The sequence below is a fragment of the Podarcis melisellensis genome (assembly GCF_964234715.1).
Source record: "Podarcis melisellensis genome assembly, chromosome: 16".
Lineage (NCBI taxonomy): Eukaryota > Metazoa > Chordata > Lepidosauria > Squamata > Lacertidae > Podarcis > Podarcis melisellensis.
In genome coordinates, this window is record NC_138533.1 from 13972068 (window position 1) to 13988747 (window position 16680).

The 16680-nt window shown below is 48.8% G+C and overlaps 2 protein-coding genes across 5 annotated transcripts in view; one reads left to right on the top strand and one right to left on the bottom strand.

Moving 5' to 3' along the window:
• Positions 1 to 1952: 1952 nt before the first annotated feature.
• On the top strand, positions 1953 to 16314 carry MRPL11 (mitochondrial ribosomal protein L11). 2 transcript variants are annotated; one of them, XM_081892018.1, is made up of 6 exons: positions 1953 to 2107; positions 4063 to 4211; positions 12135 to 12230; positions 12626 to 12719; positions 14059 to 14218; positions 15851 to 16314. In XM_081892018.1, exons 2-6 carry the CDS (start codon positions 4086 to 4088, stop codon positions 15954 to 15956), a joined length of 582 nt encoding a protein of 193 aa, XP_081748144.1. In that variant the 5' UTR covers positions 1953 to 2107; positions 4063 to 4085; the 3' UTR covers positions 15957 to 16314. The 2 variants fall into 2 exon arrangements, with proteins under 2 accessions (XP_081748144.1, XP_081748145.1); XM_081892019.1 differs by having other exon boundaries at positions 2033 to 2096.
• LOC309358507 (transmembrane protein 121-like) overlaps positions 4756 to 16680 on the bottom strand; it is a 30929-nt gene continuing 19004 nt past the window's right edge. Inside the window, exons 1-3 of one of the 3 annotated variants that reach the window (XM_081891715.1) lie at positions 10953 to 12127; positions 7804 to 7933; positions 4756 to 7206 (exon numbers count right to left, since the gene is read on the bottom strand). In XM_081891715.1, the coding sequence (XP_081747841.1) occupies positions 5963 to 7201 (1239 nt within the window). In that variant the 5' untranslated portion in view covers positions 7202 to 7206; positions 7804 to 7933; positions 10953 to 12127 and the 3' untranslated portion in view covers positions 4756 to 5962. Of the gene's footprint in view, positions 7207 to 7803; positions 7934 to 7994; positions 8203 to 10948; positions 12128 to 16680 lie in introns of those variants that run through there. The other 2 variants (XM_081891714.1, XM_081891713.1) reach the window with 2 other exon arrangements.

The window sequence follows — 16680 nt, forward strand, 5'->3', positions numbered from 1 at the left end:
GGGGACAAAAGTCCCGCAAACCGCCCAATGAGAACTGAGCATAGTCAGTGGCCGTGGAAAGCTGGCTGTAGAAAGAGAAGAACAAGAGACCCTAGAAGAGAGTTGGCAGGAATGGAATAGAAAAGGGCATGGCTGGCTGGAACCCTGAATAGGAGTGGCCCATGCTGCAACATTTTATTGTATATCCCTTAGTTTGAACCTAGAAGCCATTGCCCTCCTTTGTGGAAGTGGAAGTTTCCTATAGAAATCAATGGAGAAATTCAAGGTTTTAATGTAGCTTTATTCACCCTCAAACAAATGGCAGCCGCAAAGAATGAATTTCATGCTTTTTGTGACTCTGGCCTTATTTTGCGTAAAAAAAAAAGGGATAACGTAGAAAAACATTTTCATCATTTTAATAATAGCCTTACCAATGCAAGTTCAGAATGCTGTCTCTTTGTTTCAGGATGGAAGGTTGAGGTTGAGGGTGTATTATACTTCCAGCAGGGGTTGTGGGCAGTGGCACAGCGTGGGGGGTGCAGGGGGGGCCAGCCACACCGGGCGAAACATCTGGGGGTTAGGGTTAGGAGGTGCAAATCCACGGGTTAGGGGGCACAAATTACTTGCCTTGCCCCGGGTGCTGACAACCCATGCTACGCCACTGGTTGTGGGTCAGGCTGAGGCTGAGAGGGTAGCTTCCAATAACCTTATGTTGTCATCTGGTGCTGTTAGACCCATTCTCCACATTGTAGTTGTGGAATTCTCTCTTGCCAAGCACAATTTTTTTTGGGGGGGGGGGTCATGTGCTGAAGACTTTACCCTGGCCTTTGACACCTGATATTTTAGGATCTGTCTCGTTATGTAGATTGTAGTGTGGTTTAGCTGTTTTTTTATGCTGCATTTTTAAAGTTGTGAAGGGTGGCTGAGAAAACGAATGCATAAGAAATAATAATAATAATTGGTGGTCTGAGACAGCAGCGTACAGCAACCCCACTGTCACTGTTAAGTTGTGGGTGAACATATCAGACGCAGTGGCGTAGCGTGGGTTGTCAGCACCCGGGGCAAGGCAAGTAATTTGCGCCCAACCCATGGATTTTAGCACTCGGGCAGAGAGCTGCGAGTGCGAGCGTGCCCCCCCCCCAGAGGTTGTGCATGGTGCGGCCGGCCCCCCCTGCACCCCCCACGCTACGCCACTGTTCAGATGACACAGCGATTCTTCAAACAGCTCTTGTTTACTCACAGGCCAGAACAGAACTGCACTGAAGGGTTCAGCCAGCCTGCTTATAGAGAGCTCCACTAGAATACAACAGTAACCATTTTCTGTAACTATCCAATCACTGAACGTCACTTTCAATCCCTTATTTGCATATGTGGACCTGAGTGAAAACTATCTACAGTATCCCCCTGCTGGCCCAGGGTGAGAACATCAGTACATAACAGTCACCCCACTCCTCTTACAGGGTTTTGGGGAGGCAGCGATGAGAGAGATAGTAGTTTAGGACAGCCCTGCAGTGTGGTCCACAGCAGATCAGAAGAGCTGAGGCTGATTTGTTGGATTGCCAGCCAAAAAAAATCCCTCATATGAAAACCCCTTGAGAAGATTGCAAAAAACAATAACAATCCATATATCCCCTCCTGGAACTTCTCCAGGGTAAACCCAGTACAGTACTGGATTGCATGTAGAAGTCATGCATGTCATTGACTTGCATGAAGCTGAACTGAGTTTTATATATCTCTGCTCATCTATCCATCTACCTAACGAACTAACTAACTATATTAAGTGGAGCTTACTTCTGAGTAATATTACATCTTTTGCTCCTTTTTTGGCGAGACAAGAGGGACGCATTTGCTGCCATGCCTAATCGCAGTTGCGTTAAAATCTCAACTGATTTCCACGAGTAACAATTTTCTGCTCTGACACTTGCAAGTCGAGTTGTGCGCCTCTCTAATTTCTTAGCTCTGTGCTGAGGACTGCGGTTGCTATGGGGACGGACGCCATTTTGGGCAGCTTGGTGGCGAGGGAAGGGAGGGAGGAGAAGCGTTCCCAGAATTCAGCGCGCTTTTGACCTCCATGACCCAAGATGGCTGCGCCCAGGGCCGCGGAGGAAACGCTTTGAGTGAGTGGAAGGTAAGAGGGGTCAGTGGCTAAAAAGATGCGGGGAGGTTGAACTTGGGGTGACCGAGCCTGGAAGTTGCCTTAGACCGTTCGCCCATGTAGTCTAGCGTTGTCTGCACTGACTGGCAGCGGCTCTGCAGGGATTGGAGCTTCTGCACGCAGAGACTGTGCTTTGCCACTGAGTTATGGCGCTTCCCCCTAAGAGCAAATTTAGGGGTTTAAATAGACATGCAGCTGAAGCCACACCAGACTTTTAAAGCACTGTGACAGCCCTTTAAGAGTCATGGGAACTGGAGTCTCCTAAGAGTGCTGAGAGTTGTTGGAAAGCCTCTGTTCCCCTCGTAGGGCTACAATTGTCAGAGTTCCCTGGGAATAAGAATTGATGGTTAAATACTATATAGAAGGAGTGCATCCCCAGCTGCACTTTAGCCCATGTTTGTGAAGCAGAAGCTGGTTGTTGCTCTGGGTTAATAGCACCTTAATGCAAAGAGGTTACTTTTCTAAATGTGGTATCACTAGAATGATTTCTCACCCCTGACCTTCAGCCTTTCCCTTCCTGAAACTGGGCCAAGACCCCCACGTCCCATAATTTCTCCTAAAAAGTACCCTATTCCTTCAGCTATATTTTCAGAAAATATATCTAGCAGATTCTCAAAGCCCAGCTGCAGCGCTGGTCTCTCCTGATGTCCTCTTTGGGCTCCAGGAAGGGTCTCCTCGTGAGCCATGAGGACTCATGAGCTATCTCCTGCAATTTTCAGGTTAGAATGTCACAGGCTAGCCAGTTGCACATAAGTGGGGGGCGGGACTTGTAGTCAGTGTTAGAAATTTAGGTGTATAAGCTAGGTGCCAAATGGCACCTTAAACCTAGGTTACGGTTGCCACAACAGAATGTCTGTTCGCCAGGGTGTTGGACGAGATGACTCCTGGGGTCCCTTCTAATACTATGATTCTATGATCTCGATGAAATTGCTGCACTGTAGCTTGCTCTTGCAACAATTTACTTGTCCTGGTATGCAAGAAGGAGAAACACACACAGTGGAAATGGAAATAGAAGTTACCTAAGGATTACGGCAGAGGTTTACAAACTGTGGTTGCCAACCTGGCGCCCAGAAGTCTCCACGGAGTCGTAATTGGACCTGCACCAGTAGCAAAATGCGCCTGGCGCCTGGGGAATTTTGATCAATGCCTGTGGTTGGATTTCCATTGTAGCAATAGGCTCCAATAGGCTCTGGCTCCACCTCCTGTTGGCCTGCTTTCTGCCCTATCAGTCACAAGGGAAACCAGCTACCCCAACTTGTCATTGCATTTCTTCCAGTTTGGGTTAAAGATTACTGATGCTTTAGAGCAGTGGTTCCCAACCCGTTTTTTGGCCATGCCCCACCTAAGCATCTCTAAAATCCTGATGCCCTCCCCACTGTGACATATAATTCTTGTTATTCAGAAAGCAAATTCCTGTTCACATGTAGGAAGCCTAAAAGGCCATTCACTGTTAATAACTCATTCTCGATTTGCCCCCCTTAAAAATCAAATTGCCCCCCCCCCCCGTGGTCCATGTGCCCCATGTTGGGAACCACGGCTTTAGAGTATTGATTCTTATGTGCTGGTTTTTAGATACTTTGATTATTTCGTCTTTCCCCAGCTTGGAGTCTTCCAGATTTCTGTGGGTATAGGACGGTATACAAATTTAATAAATAATAAAAATAAATAATAACAATTCCCATAATTCCTGAGCTTGGGTCATTCCGACTTGGGCTAATGGAAGTTGTAGTCCAAAACATTTGGAGGGCACCAGGTTGGGGAAGATTATCTTTTCCTGAGTTGTATATAGTTTTAAGCCATTGTTACTTCTCCTTAGTTGTGAAATTGGTGTGCTTTTGATTTTATATGTGGTTTTTTGTAATCTGTCCACAGATGACATTGTCTAGAAATCTTTTTAATAATATTAAATTTGACTTTTTTTAATTCAGATCTAGCCAGAACTTGAATTACGATGTCGAAGATATCCCGTGCTGCTTCTAAAGCAGTACAAAAGGTGGACCCTGGAAATTTGATCCGGTCGATCATCCGAGCTGGGCAGGCTGTTCCTGGACCACCCTTAGGACCTATCCTTGGGCAGGTATGCATGGGAGAGGATTAGGAGGAATGGAGGTCTAGCAGAATTGAAGTGTGAGGCTAGATAACTGAGGGAGTTTCATTTGCGAGCGGGCCACAGTTTGGGACATAAATTGGCTCCTTTTAAAAAACAATCATTTTTGCTGTTTTCTTCTCTGCCTTTGATTAAAATCACTGGTATTGATCATAATGAAAATAATGAAGGTGTAGCTAACTGGCTGGAAGGTGGCAATTGAGTGCTTGGGCTTGGATCAACTGAGCAGTTATACTGTTTGGCTTGGAAACCCACTCCCTAGTCCTTCGATTGCATGAACTTGTTGGGATTATTCTGAACCTTCTGCCCCCCCATCTCCCCCCATCTCCCCCCCCCCATCTGTACCATGGCAGTGAGGTATATATGTATACGCGCACAAAATTAGCAGCTAAGTCTTGAAACGCTGGGCAATGTGTTCTGGAGGCCCTGCTGTTAAACCCCAGATGTGTGTAGAAGTTGATTGCCCTTGTTCACTGGTAAGAGTGGGCAGGGGGGAAGAACACTCTCGACATGCTTAGAGGCACTCTCTTCTTTATTGCTTCACGTTCTGGAGCTGAACCCCCAACTCAGATACAATCCTTATCCAATCGTAAGCAAAATAGAGTGAATCACAGCCACGTAGTTTGGTTAGTCATTTTGCTAAGCTGCTTTTCTTAGGATAAGGGACATGGAAGTGGTGATTTCCTTTAAGAAACTGTTTTGGCAATTTTGAGAATAGAAGATAGAAATGAAGCTGGCTGCAAGAGCGAAAAAACTTTCCCACTCCCTCGGCGGCAGGATAGTGTCTCCCAGACCTCCTTTGTAGTACGAAGAAGCACATGTTGCGAGATTTGATTTCTAAGGACACATGTGACAAAACTTAACTCTGCTGTTTCTGAGCTTATGGGGGGCAGATCAATTACTGTAACAAAATTAGGAACCCAAGACATAAGAGCAGAGCCTAGTTCTTCTGTGCCCATTATGCTCAGGTGACTGAAGGTGCTTCCAGATGTGGATGATTTAGCAGCAGCTGATCATTTCCATTCTGCTTTAACCCAGAACCTGAACAGTATCTAATTCCAGACTTCTTGAATCCAAACAAAATACTGTAGTCCAAGCGAGCAGTCCTTGTATCCCAGTCCCATATATTATGGAGGAAGCCATTTTTACTGGGGCCATGGTGTGTGTATTGGGTCGGGGGGGGGGGGAGTTAAGTATTCCCACCCCACCATTAGCTACACTCTCCTACTGCAAAATAGGGGAGTGGGGACTGATACAAAGGCAACAATATTTGGAGAGGGAGGAGCTAAAGTGACGGCAGTGATTCTTAGACAGGAGAGGCAGACCATAGAGAAGGACATTTCTCAAGCACAATCTGTACAGGGCATTATAGACTTGTCTAGGCTGCAACAGCTGGGTTATCTACACCTGAGAAAATAGTGTGTAGCATCAATTTTTATGTTTAAATGGGATTTTCTGAGCTGGGGTGGAGGGGAGGAAGTTGAATAGGGAAAAACATGAGATGAAGTTGTTTTGATTGTGTAGATGCCCTGCAAAAAGTGTTTCAATGAAGTGTGACTTTCTCACAGCAAATGACCGCTGTAGAGGCAGCCTCTCCCTATGAAGGTTCTGTTGTTACACCCTTGCTGATACACCCAGTGCCCTTTGCCCATCTGTTCCCAGTGAGGGCACCCAAGAGAAAAGTGAGGCTGTTTGCCAGACAGGATCACAGAAAAGGTATCTCACAGTCCGCCCCAGACAGACTTGAGCTGTATGTGCTGACCTGTTCTGAGTCCTCTGGAAGTGGAGGGACCAGTGGCGGCTGGTGGCGCTCTTGGGGAGAGTTGAGTAGTGTGCCTGCAGTGCTCTGACCCTTGGCTTTTAAGGTGGCAATGTCTGTGGAGCTGGTGGCTGGTGCTTTGGACGCAGCAGTGGAACTGTTCTTCTGTAGCCTGCGGCTGTCTGTAGGAGACTTCAGCCACTGCTTGTGGTGGTTCACCTGGGCTGTGTCCGTAGGGCATGCCAGCCGTGGCCTGAGCACACTTGCAAACCCTGCCAGGTGTCAGGTGCCCATGGTGTGTTTCATCTATGTTTCTACGGAGCTGCTCATCCGTTGGCTGAGTATGTCCAAGGCCCCGGCTGCCTCGGATGTGGCTGTGGCCTGTTTCCCTTCTGCCCCGAGTGCTTCTGTGGTGCTGGAGGGCAGCGCAGCACTTTAGCGCAATGGCCAAGAAGTTCTTCCCCATGAAGATGGAGGAGATGCGCTGGTCATGGCAGAGGAGCAACAGCCCCCCGCGGATGAAGATGGTGGCCACATTGACGCTGGCCAGACTCAGGAGCGGGTAGAGAGCGCCAGGGCGAGGGCCCTGCACCCCCAGCTCATTTAGCGAGACGCAAGGGAGAATCAGCAGGAGGCCATAGCAGTAGAAGAAGGTCAGGCCCTCAGCCCACAGGGGGAGCACCCGCCGCTGCGGCTCCCACAGGCTGGCCTGAATCTCCAGCACATCCAGCAGGTCCAACACCACCCAAAAGAGGCGCCCGCGCAGTTCGTCTTTCTTCCGGAAGCTGGCGGAGGCCTGGGCCACCAGCTCAGTGGCTCCAAGGACCGTGTAAAGGGCAGGGATGCAGATGGAGAGCAGGAGGGTCAGGGTGCGCCGGGCCAGCGGGTCAGGCGCCCGCCCCTCGGTTGCGTAGTGCTGGTAGACAAAGTAGAGCTTGATCTCCAGCGCGAAGGCAAAAAGAAACCACAGCACCATGGCGTAGCCTCGCTGGGCCGGCCTCACCTCGCTGCCTACCCACATGGTCGCGTAGCGCAGCACAAGCAAAAAGAAGAGGTCCCCAGCCAGGGCAAGGGCGCCGACTCCCAGGCGCCGGGCCCCTGTGCTCTGCTCCACCAGGTAGACATCCATCGCCCCCATGGTGCAGACGATGACCACAGCTGCCACGCAGGTGTGTGGGATGTTGGGGGCCTGCTGCTCCATGGTGCCTTTTGGGGGGTGGAGAAAGAGGAGAGCATACAATGAAGGAAATTAAGAAGGAAGGTTGGGGGGCATTTCCCATCTGAAAGGGGTGAGAAAGAAAGAGCTCTGGAACATTGGAGACTGCCTTGTAATGAGTCAGACCCTGTGATCCCATCTAGCTGGTACTGCGTGCACTGACTGGCAGTGGCATTCCAGCGTTTCAGACAGGATTCTCTCCCAGCCCTGCCTGGAGAAGCTGGGGATCAATCCTGGCAACTTTTGCATGCAAAGGAAACTGAGCTTCAACGCTTCCAAATCTATGCATTTAATCAAATAAATAGGGGAGTGGGGAACCTTGGTTGTGGCCTATTTTTAATTAATTAATTAATTTTCTATTTTATTTTTAGTTTGCCCATCAGCAAATATTTGCTTGGTTGCATATAAGCAAAACAATGCTAAAAAGAAAAAAGGAAAATAACCCACAGTTAAAAATGAACAGCAGTTATGTTACGACAGAGATAGCGTAAGAAAAGGTCAAACTGAAAAAAAACTATTAAAAAGCCTCTAGGTGAATAGAAAAAAAGGTATTTGCAACCACTGAAGAGGCTATAGAGGAGGCATACATGGGAAGAGGCAAGTCTTCTAGGGATGTGTAGGTAAAACCAGTGTCATCAGGGGTTGCAGGGGCCTTCTGGCTTCGGTGTCGCGGCCAGGCTGGGGCTGTGGGTGGTTGCTGAAGCCTATTCACATGAGCTGCAAAGAACAGCAATGGGGGTAGAGGGGCATATAAATAAACTTGCCTTGCTCCACTTACTTTGTGGCTCGTGCCAGCCTGTAGAAAAGGTCACTCTTGCTTCTGCACAGTTGAACTGCCTAGTTGGGGGTGCCTTCTTCATGCCCTGTCAGTATCCGTTGTCGGAAGGCTGAAGCAACCACCTTTGTCTTAAAACGCCGGATTGCTGATCCCATCTGATCACTGGAAACGCCATGACTGTGGACTTCGAAGCCTGGGGGTGGGGAACCTGCAAAGACCCATTGGTTTAAAACCTCCAATCACTTCTTCCCTGGTCAGTTCTCCGGAAAGCCCACCTCTTCTTTTCCTTCATCCCAAACCAGACCTAAGAGATTTGGGCTTTGAACCAGGAAGCCCCTCCTGGTCTGGACCATGAACTTCCTAGGCGGCCTTAGCGAAGCCCCTCTCAGTCTCCCCACCACCACCAGTCTGCAATAGGAGGATAAGAATGCAGGCCTACTTTTCAGGGTTGTTGCAAGGAGTAAATGCAACCAGGCAATGCGTGTAAAGCCCTTTGGGTATTCTTTAAAAATCTATATAATATCAGTTATGCCTCCCCCTGCTCCTCTGGAGGTCTCCCTGCAATCATTAACACCTTTACGCCATCAGGTAAAAACTTCTCCCAGGCATTTGATGGGTTATGAAGATTTTGCTGTCTATTTATGGTATGCGTTTTGCTGCTGTTTTATTGGTCTGTTTTATAGGTTGCTGTAATTGCACTGTAATGCATTGTTCTTTTTTATTTTATGGTTAATGTATGTTATGTATGTCTTCAAGTTTTTGCAAGTGGCTTGGATAGTCTTTCGGTGGCAAGCAGCCAGTACGAATTCAGAAACACGTTAAACACTAACAAATTTATGATTGCATTAACTTTCATGGACTGGAGTTTGTGAAAACCTTTGCTGTAATAAATTTTTTGGGTCTCTTAAGGTGCCACAATACTTGTTGGTTTTGCTGCAACAGGCTGACACTGTCTCTTTGACTAGCATTAGGTACAACATGTTAATTCTGCATTTGTGTAAAGGTGTGGGGTGTTTTTTTTAGTCCTGAATCTACTGCTAATCAATTTTACTGGATCGTCCCAAGTTTTAATGTTATCAGTGAAACAGGCAAATTCCGCTCCACCAACTTTCTGCTGCACATGAGTCACAGTTTTTAAAAACCTCAGCTCACCTTTCTTTTAACCATCTCTTTTTTCAAACTAAAAAGCCTCAAATGTTGTAACATTTCCTCCTAGCGCAGTTGCTGTCCAGCTCCCTGATAATTTTTCTTGCCCTTGTTTTCTGCACCTTTCCCAGCTCTGCATTATCCCTTTTTGTTCCCCGTGTGGCTGCACCATGGATTTCTGTAAAGGCATTGCAGTGCAATCAGTCTTACTTCCAGCCCTTTCCCTAATACAGTAATCACAGCCGTGGGACTGGCCTCTTTCAGTACTGGCATGAAGCATTATTTATGAATTAATATTGATAATGAACCCTTCCTTAACTTTATTGTCACTTGGATGCCCGCATGGAGATTTTGTGCTGAGCACATCCAACGGGCTTAAATTTGAACCAGCAGTCAAGCTGGCTGAAGTTGCAATTAAGGAGAGGCTGCCCCTGCCCATGTGCAGAGTATGCGTTTAGACATCTAGGACAAGAGTGGGGGAGCATTTCCAGGTCAGAGTGCATAGCATCCAGACAGCTTGAGCACCCTGCCCCACAAATCTTCCCCACAGGGTTACAGCCACCACATAGATCCTCACAGCACACTAATGACTCAGTATGGACAGTTTTATGCTAACTCTGGACCAGCGCAGCAGTGGAGCAACAGAAGTGGATGCACAAAAACTAGACCTCTTTAGACAAACTTATCCACTACAACCCCAAGATCTCATTCTGGGTCAGTTCAGACACAGTTCCCTGTCCGTTCCTCCCGCCTCCCCCCCCCCCAGTAATCCCCACAAAACTGGGACATTCCTCCCTCCCACCCCTGAATTACCATAGAAATCCTCAGCCTTCTTGAAAGGATGAGGTACTGGGATTTGGGACCCCCTCTGCCTGCTCAACTTGCTCAGACCAAGGTTTTCAGGAGCATGAAGGCTGTAGGAAGAGGCTTCAGAACAAGCAAGAGTGCAGAAGCCAAGGCCTGCCTGGAGGCACCATTTGCCCAGTGAGGAGAGAGAGAGAGAGAGCTGCTCTGTACATCCTCAGAGGCACTCTTTCTCCTGCTCATATATCCTCAGGCGCATACCAGACAGGACTGGGAGGGAATGGGGTCTTCCCCAGTTGTGAGTGAAATTCCCCCACCCAAGGAGTTGGGAACCACTTTGTGTACAGCAGTGGCGTAGCGTGGGGGGTGCAGGGGGGGCCGGCCGCACCGGGCGCAACATCTGGGGGTTAGGGTTAGGGGGCGCAAATCCACAGGTTAGGGGGCACAAATTACTTGCCTTGCCCCAGGTGCTGACAACCCACGCTACGCCACTGGTGTACAGAGATAACAGGGAGGTATCCTGATTCTTGGGTTTTTATTAGACGGGGGAGCCTTGTAGAAAGTGTGCATGTGTGCCTGTTTTCGTGTGCCTGTTTGTGCATTGTGCAGGAGGGGGTGTTGAGGGGAGAGACCTACGTATTTGCCGGACAAGTGCATGGGAGCTCTCTCTCTCTCTCTCTCTCTCTCTCTCTCTCTCTGTGTGTGTGTGTGTGTGTGTGTGTGTGTGTGTGTTTGTGTGTCTGCTTGGCTCTGTCCCTGTTCAGCCATCCTGTTTTTGCCACTGGGAGGGAGGGTGGGCTCTTGAGTCCTTGCCATTCACATCCTCCCCCTCCCCCTCCTCAGCTCTACAGTTGCTCCTTGTGCCAAAGGAAACGCACACAGGATATCCTGGTTCGGCCCCCTCCCCACTGCTCGCGGGCGGGGGTGGGTGGGGGATCTCTGGCGCATCCTCCCCTCCTCCCTTCTTCCAATACCTGCAGGGATCCGGCAGTGTGTGATTCTACCTACCTCTCCCGATGTGCTCAGAGCAAGGCAGAGGCAGGGTGAGGCGGTCTGTTCTCCCTCAAGGAGGAGGAGGATCCCTGTGTGTGCGTCTCTCCACCCCCCGCCTGCTCTTGGACGGAGGATTTAAACACACACGTACACACAAAACTCCCTCGTTTCGCCTTCGCCGTCATTCAGTTTTTCTTGCCCATTCAAAGGGCCAGGGCTGTGGGACTGTTTCCAAGTGGTTTTCATTTGAGCCTTCATTCAAGTCTGGCACAATTGAAGTAACCGTTGAGCATATGCCTCTGAGCATATGCTGAGTGCCTTTTCGGTCCCAGGGGCAGGTGACTCACTCAGCTGCAGGTCTGGGTGTGCTCAGCACCCGGGCAGGAGGAAGCCACTTGAGAAAAAGCCCCCTCGCCCCTCTAACTTTGCCACCTTGAGTGGCATAGATGTGTAAGAAATGACTCTGTCCATCCAGGATTAAAGGAGGCAGCTGGTTCCAAACCAGAAGGGTTAATTATCATCAAGGCAGCTTGAGACTCAGCACCACTCTTTAGAAATAGACTGCTGTGCTGCACCTCTTTTCTGGAGCAGTGCTGGAGCAGAAACGAGCCTACTGTAGATAGATGGAATTTGCATTTCCTCCCCCTCCACTCTCTTTTGCCTCTGAGCCTGCCCACTATTGGCCACATGGTCCCTGGAAGCATTCCCTTGGGCTGAACAAGGGATTCCTCCACCATCACCCCCACTGTTACCTCCCCCACAGGGCAGCTGTAGGAGAGTTTGCCCCTTCTGGGGAAAGGCTTGGGAGCTGAGTCCTGAAATCCTTCTAGCACCCAGAGAAAGAAAGATTAGGTAGAGACACAATAGCAGGCTTCAAATAGCTGAAGGGCTGTCACTCACAGGATGGGGCAGACTTGATTCTGGTCCAGACAGCAGGATTAGAAGCAATGGGTGGCAGTGGGGCGGGATGCCAGGGAGCAGATTTCAGCTACATGTGATACAGCCTATTCAGTAGTGGAACAGGCCACCTGGGGACATGGTGGGCACTTACTTTCCAGGAAGCAGATCGCCTTCTCCCAGGAATGCTGTGGTTGCATCCTGAATTCTTCCTGATCCTGCAAAGTGTTGGACTAGCTGCCCTCTGAGTTTCCTTCTAAATCTCACTTTGTGTGATTCCTGTCTCTTGTCCCCCTCCAGAGAGGCATCTCCATTGGGCAATTCTGCAAGGATTTCAATGAGCGCACAAAGGACATCAAGGAAGGGATCCCTCTGCCCACACGCATCATTGTACGGGTGAGAAGAACATAATTTACCTATTTATGTAGAGGCAGGGCTGGAAACATCTTGCAGGCGGACGTCTGTCTTGAACCTTGAGTGCCTGTGCCCCAGAGTTCAAATACTTCTGTGTGCAGCTTGCTCTGGAGGATCCCAGGTTGTGTGCCAACCACTTTTGACGTCTTACACAGAGCCAGATCCTTGGCCCATGTTGTATACAGTGACTGGTGGTAGCTCTCCTAAGACATCTGCTGTACCACTGAGTTACTAATAACAATGGATGTGGTAGTCCAGAACATCTGGAGGGCCCCGCGCCTGGTTTGCACCTCATTTTTGTGTTTGTGCCTTTGCCAGAGATCTTAAGGCATGGCTGACTTAACTCTCTTCCCTTTTCCCTGTACTCCTTTTTGCAGCCTGACCGATCGTACGAGCTTCAGATAAACAAGCCAACAGCTACATATTTTCTGTTGTCAGCGGCTGGCATAGAAAAGGGAGCAACAAATCCTGGTGAGAGACACAACCAGGGAGGGAAGCTGATGGGTAGGGTGAGGGTCCAGGGGCAAAGCGCTGGGCGAGAACGGCAGAAATGAGCCATCTGAGCACCAGAGCTGGGGGGGGGGGGACAGGACCAGCAGCCCGCGTCCTGGCAGTGTTGTCACCAGTGGCTTCTTGGTTGGGATTGGTTTTCCCACCTGTTTGTCAGGACTCAAATCACTTAAGTACAGTGGAACCTTGCTTCCTGAATGCCTTAGTTGCTGAACAAATCAGCTCCCTAATGCTGCAAACCCGGAACTGAGTGTTCCAGTTTGTGAATGTTTTTTGGACACTCCTGCAGCCAATTAGAAGCCACACCTTGGTTTTCAAATGGTTTCGGGAGTCTTCTAATGCTGTGCAGGATGTTTTTTCCATTTGTTGTTTTTGCTGTGACAGTCTAGCACAGTCTCTGGAGTTACCACTAAGTACATGCCCCACATTAGGGACACGGGTGGCGCTGTGGGTTAAACCACAGAGCCTAGTGTTATGTACTGAAATTCTCACCCTGGGCCAGCAAAGGGATACTGTAGATAGTTTTCACTCAGGTACACATATGCTAATAAGGGATCGAAAGTGGCGTTCAGTGATTGGATAGTTACAGAAAATGGTTACTGTTGCATTCTAGTGGAGCTCTATATAAGCAGGCTGGCTGAACCCTTCGTTTCAGTTGTGTTCTGGCCTGTGAATAAACAAGAGCTGTTTGAAGAATCGCTGTGTCATTTGATATGTTCACCCACAACTTAACACCTAGGACTTGCCGATCAGAAGGTTGGCGGTTCGAATCGCCGTGACGGGGTGAGCTCCCGTTGCTCGGTCCCTGCTCGGTCCCTGCTCCTGCCAACCTAGCAGTTTGAAAACACGTCAAAGTGCAAGTAGATAAATAGTTACTGCTCCGGCGGGAAGGTAAATGGCGTTTCTGTGCGCTGCTCTGGTTTGCCAGAAGCGGCTTAGTCATGCTGGCCACATGACCCGGAAGCTGTACACTGGCTCTCTCGGCCAATAAAGCGAGATGAGCAGCGTGACCCCAGAGTTGGCCACGACTGGACCTAATGGTCAGGGGTCCCTTTACCTTTACTTTTACATGCCCCACATTAGAACAGGCTCAAAATTGTGTTGGGGGAAGCATAAGCCTTGGAGTTTGACTATTTTGAGTTCAAATGAATTTTTCCCCTCTCTCATGTGCATGATAATGCACATGGCTAAAAATGTTGGGAGTTTCGAGGTGTGCTGGGATTTCCCCCTCTTGGGCTTTGGTAGCAAACCTCCAACTGGCTCTTCCTGGCTTTAAGACCCTCTCTATGCTGTGCTGCAGGGCATGAGGTGGCAGGAATGGTGACCTTGAAGCACTTGTATGAAATTGCCCTGGTGAAGTCTCAGGACCCGAACTTCGTGCTCCGCGACACGCCACTCGAGAAGGTCGTCCGGTCGCTCATGGGGACTGCCCGGTCGCTGGGCATCAAGGTGGTGAAAGAGTAAGTGACTGGTGCCCATGGGAACCAGTGGCTGAAGAGCACAAACCTTGGGAAGAATCCACGAGGCAGCAGACAAGCAGACTCTGGTTGCCGTTTGCATACGACGATAAACCAGGCTTCTCAGTTTATTGAATGAGCAGGGGGCTGGTCCATGTTATCTTCCCAATTTGCCCCACCTTTGGGGCAGGCAGGAGTAGGAAACTGGGAAGTCTCAGCTTCCTGCTCTGCCCAAAAGAGGGCTCATAGTTTCTTGCTTCCTTAACAGCTTGGGACCAGTTTACTTAAGGGATCTCCCCACCACCCCAGTTAGATCACTTTGATCTGCAGAACTTGCAGTTTGACTAAAACCACACCATCCCAGTCCACATTTGCAGGGATTTGACCCTTTAGTGTGGCAGCACATTTGCTGTGGAGCTCTGTGCCTATTGACATCAGGCGGTTGCTCTCACTATATTGTTTTGTTGTTGCTCTATTTATAACTCACCTTTTCTCCATGGACATGGTCCTCGTCCTCCCAGTTTTATCCCCACAACAACCCTGTGAGGTAGGACAGCTGCTGCAAACATTTCCCAGCAAACCCACCCAGGCATTTTGCTTAGCTACCTCTATTTGTTTCAAAAGGTTTTATTGATTTCATCTGTGTTTGGGTGACGATGGTTTTGTGCCTATTTAATTTTCGATTCGTTTGTGGATTTCGGCCCCTTTTGAGCTACAGTGGCAGAGCTCTTTGATCGATTGGTTGACCAATCTTCTAAACAAATAGCAAGCCAACAACAAATGGTGGCTTCAAATGGGCTGGTGCTTATTCAGAAAGTATGGATCACAGTCATGTGTTAATGTAGCCTCTGCTTCCTGGCCTGGTTTTTTTTTTGGGGGGGGGTTGGGGGTTTTTTAGGTGGTGGTGGGAAGAGAGAGTATTGGGAGGGGGAACAATAACTGAAATTTGGTAACCTGAGGAGGTGACCCTTGATGCCATCGTAAGGAGAGGCTGTTGGTGGGAACCAGGATACAACAGGCAGCCAAAGTAACTTGCCAGATTATCTCACACACAAAAACCACCAAAAAACAACAACAACAAAAACTAATCGGACAGTTATGATGAGAGTGCATGACGGATCTCGTCTCCAGTTCTCCTTTCTCTGTGAACCGTCCTTCGGATCTTTCCAGGCCCCAAGCTGTTATTTGTCACTGCTCAATGTCCCACTCTTGCATCGTGGTGTTCCTCTTATGTCGTTCGATGTATTGGTTTTTATGCTTCTGTGCTTTTATGTTTGTACATATTTTATGGGCTAATAGCCGTAAATAAATATAAGTAAGTAAGTAACTTGCCAGATGGGATGGAGTTTCCTGGCAGGTGGGTCACTGTTGCTTGCCCAGGAGGGGCAAGGCAGCAGAGAGGTGGACATTGCACTGCCCTCCCTGCTGCTTCACCCTTCTCCCTCGCTTGTAAGCAACAGTGACCTTCCTCCCAGGAAGCTGGTCGAGCAGCCCTGCCCCACCTGGTGAGCCCCACCTGAGCAGCAAACCCTGTGAAGCAGCAGAGAAAGGTGTGGGGCAGAACTGGAAATGGGGCAGATAGGCTTGACGTGAAGCAAGGAGGTGCAATTCTCTTTCCTCTTCCCCCTCCTCCAGACTCCATGCAGAGGAATATGCTGCTTTCCTGAAGGAGCGCGAAGAGTTATTGGCAGCTCAGGCCGAAGCAAAGGAAGCCGAACTGGCAGCTGCAAAGAAGAAATGAGCACCACCTCCCTCCGTTTGGGCACACTGAGATTCAGATCCCCAGAATGCTTGGAGTGCGAATGGTGCCGGCTTCTCACTTGTCCCATCTGCTGTGCACTGGGAGCTAAGTCTGCCCAGTGACTGGTTTAGTGATGCCTTGCTGAAGAAGACAGGGAGGAAGGCGAGAAGGTCAGGTCTGGTCTGACTCTGGAACTCCCTATGTAATTATTGTCAGTCCCTTTTCAGTAAATGATATCTTTTTTAAAAAAGAAAATCTCACAATTTTCCTCTGTGTCTTCAAATGTCTGTGCTGTGTTTATCTTTCCTCTCCCTAAATCTTTTAAAAAGTTTTTTAACAAGACCTATTTCCTGCTTAATCACCAAAAACTCTGAGTAAATACACGCTCCTTAAAAATAATGAATCTAGGTTCATTTGAAAAACACAAACTTGGAAGATGCAAGGAAACAAGTTGACCTAAAATTTATCAAGAAACGAATTGGAGCAAAAGTCTAAAACAAATATACATAATGAAATAAAATCGCATGCTAAAGTTAAAAACCTTGGCGGGCTTGCCTGCACAAAGAGTTTTTAGCAGGTGTTGAAAACAGTATAGCAAAGGTGCCTTCCTAATATCAGTTGGCAGGGAGTTCCAGAGAGCAGGAGCTGTCATAGTGAGGAGCTGATTCCTTGCAGTTGGGGAACGAACATTACATGGCGCCAGTTCCACAGGTTGAGATGGTTA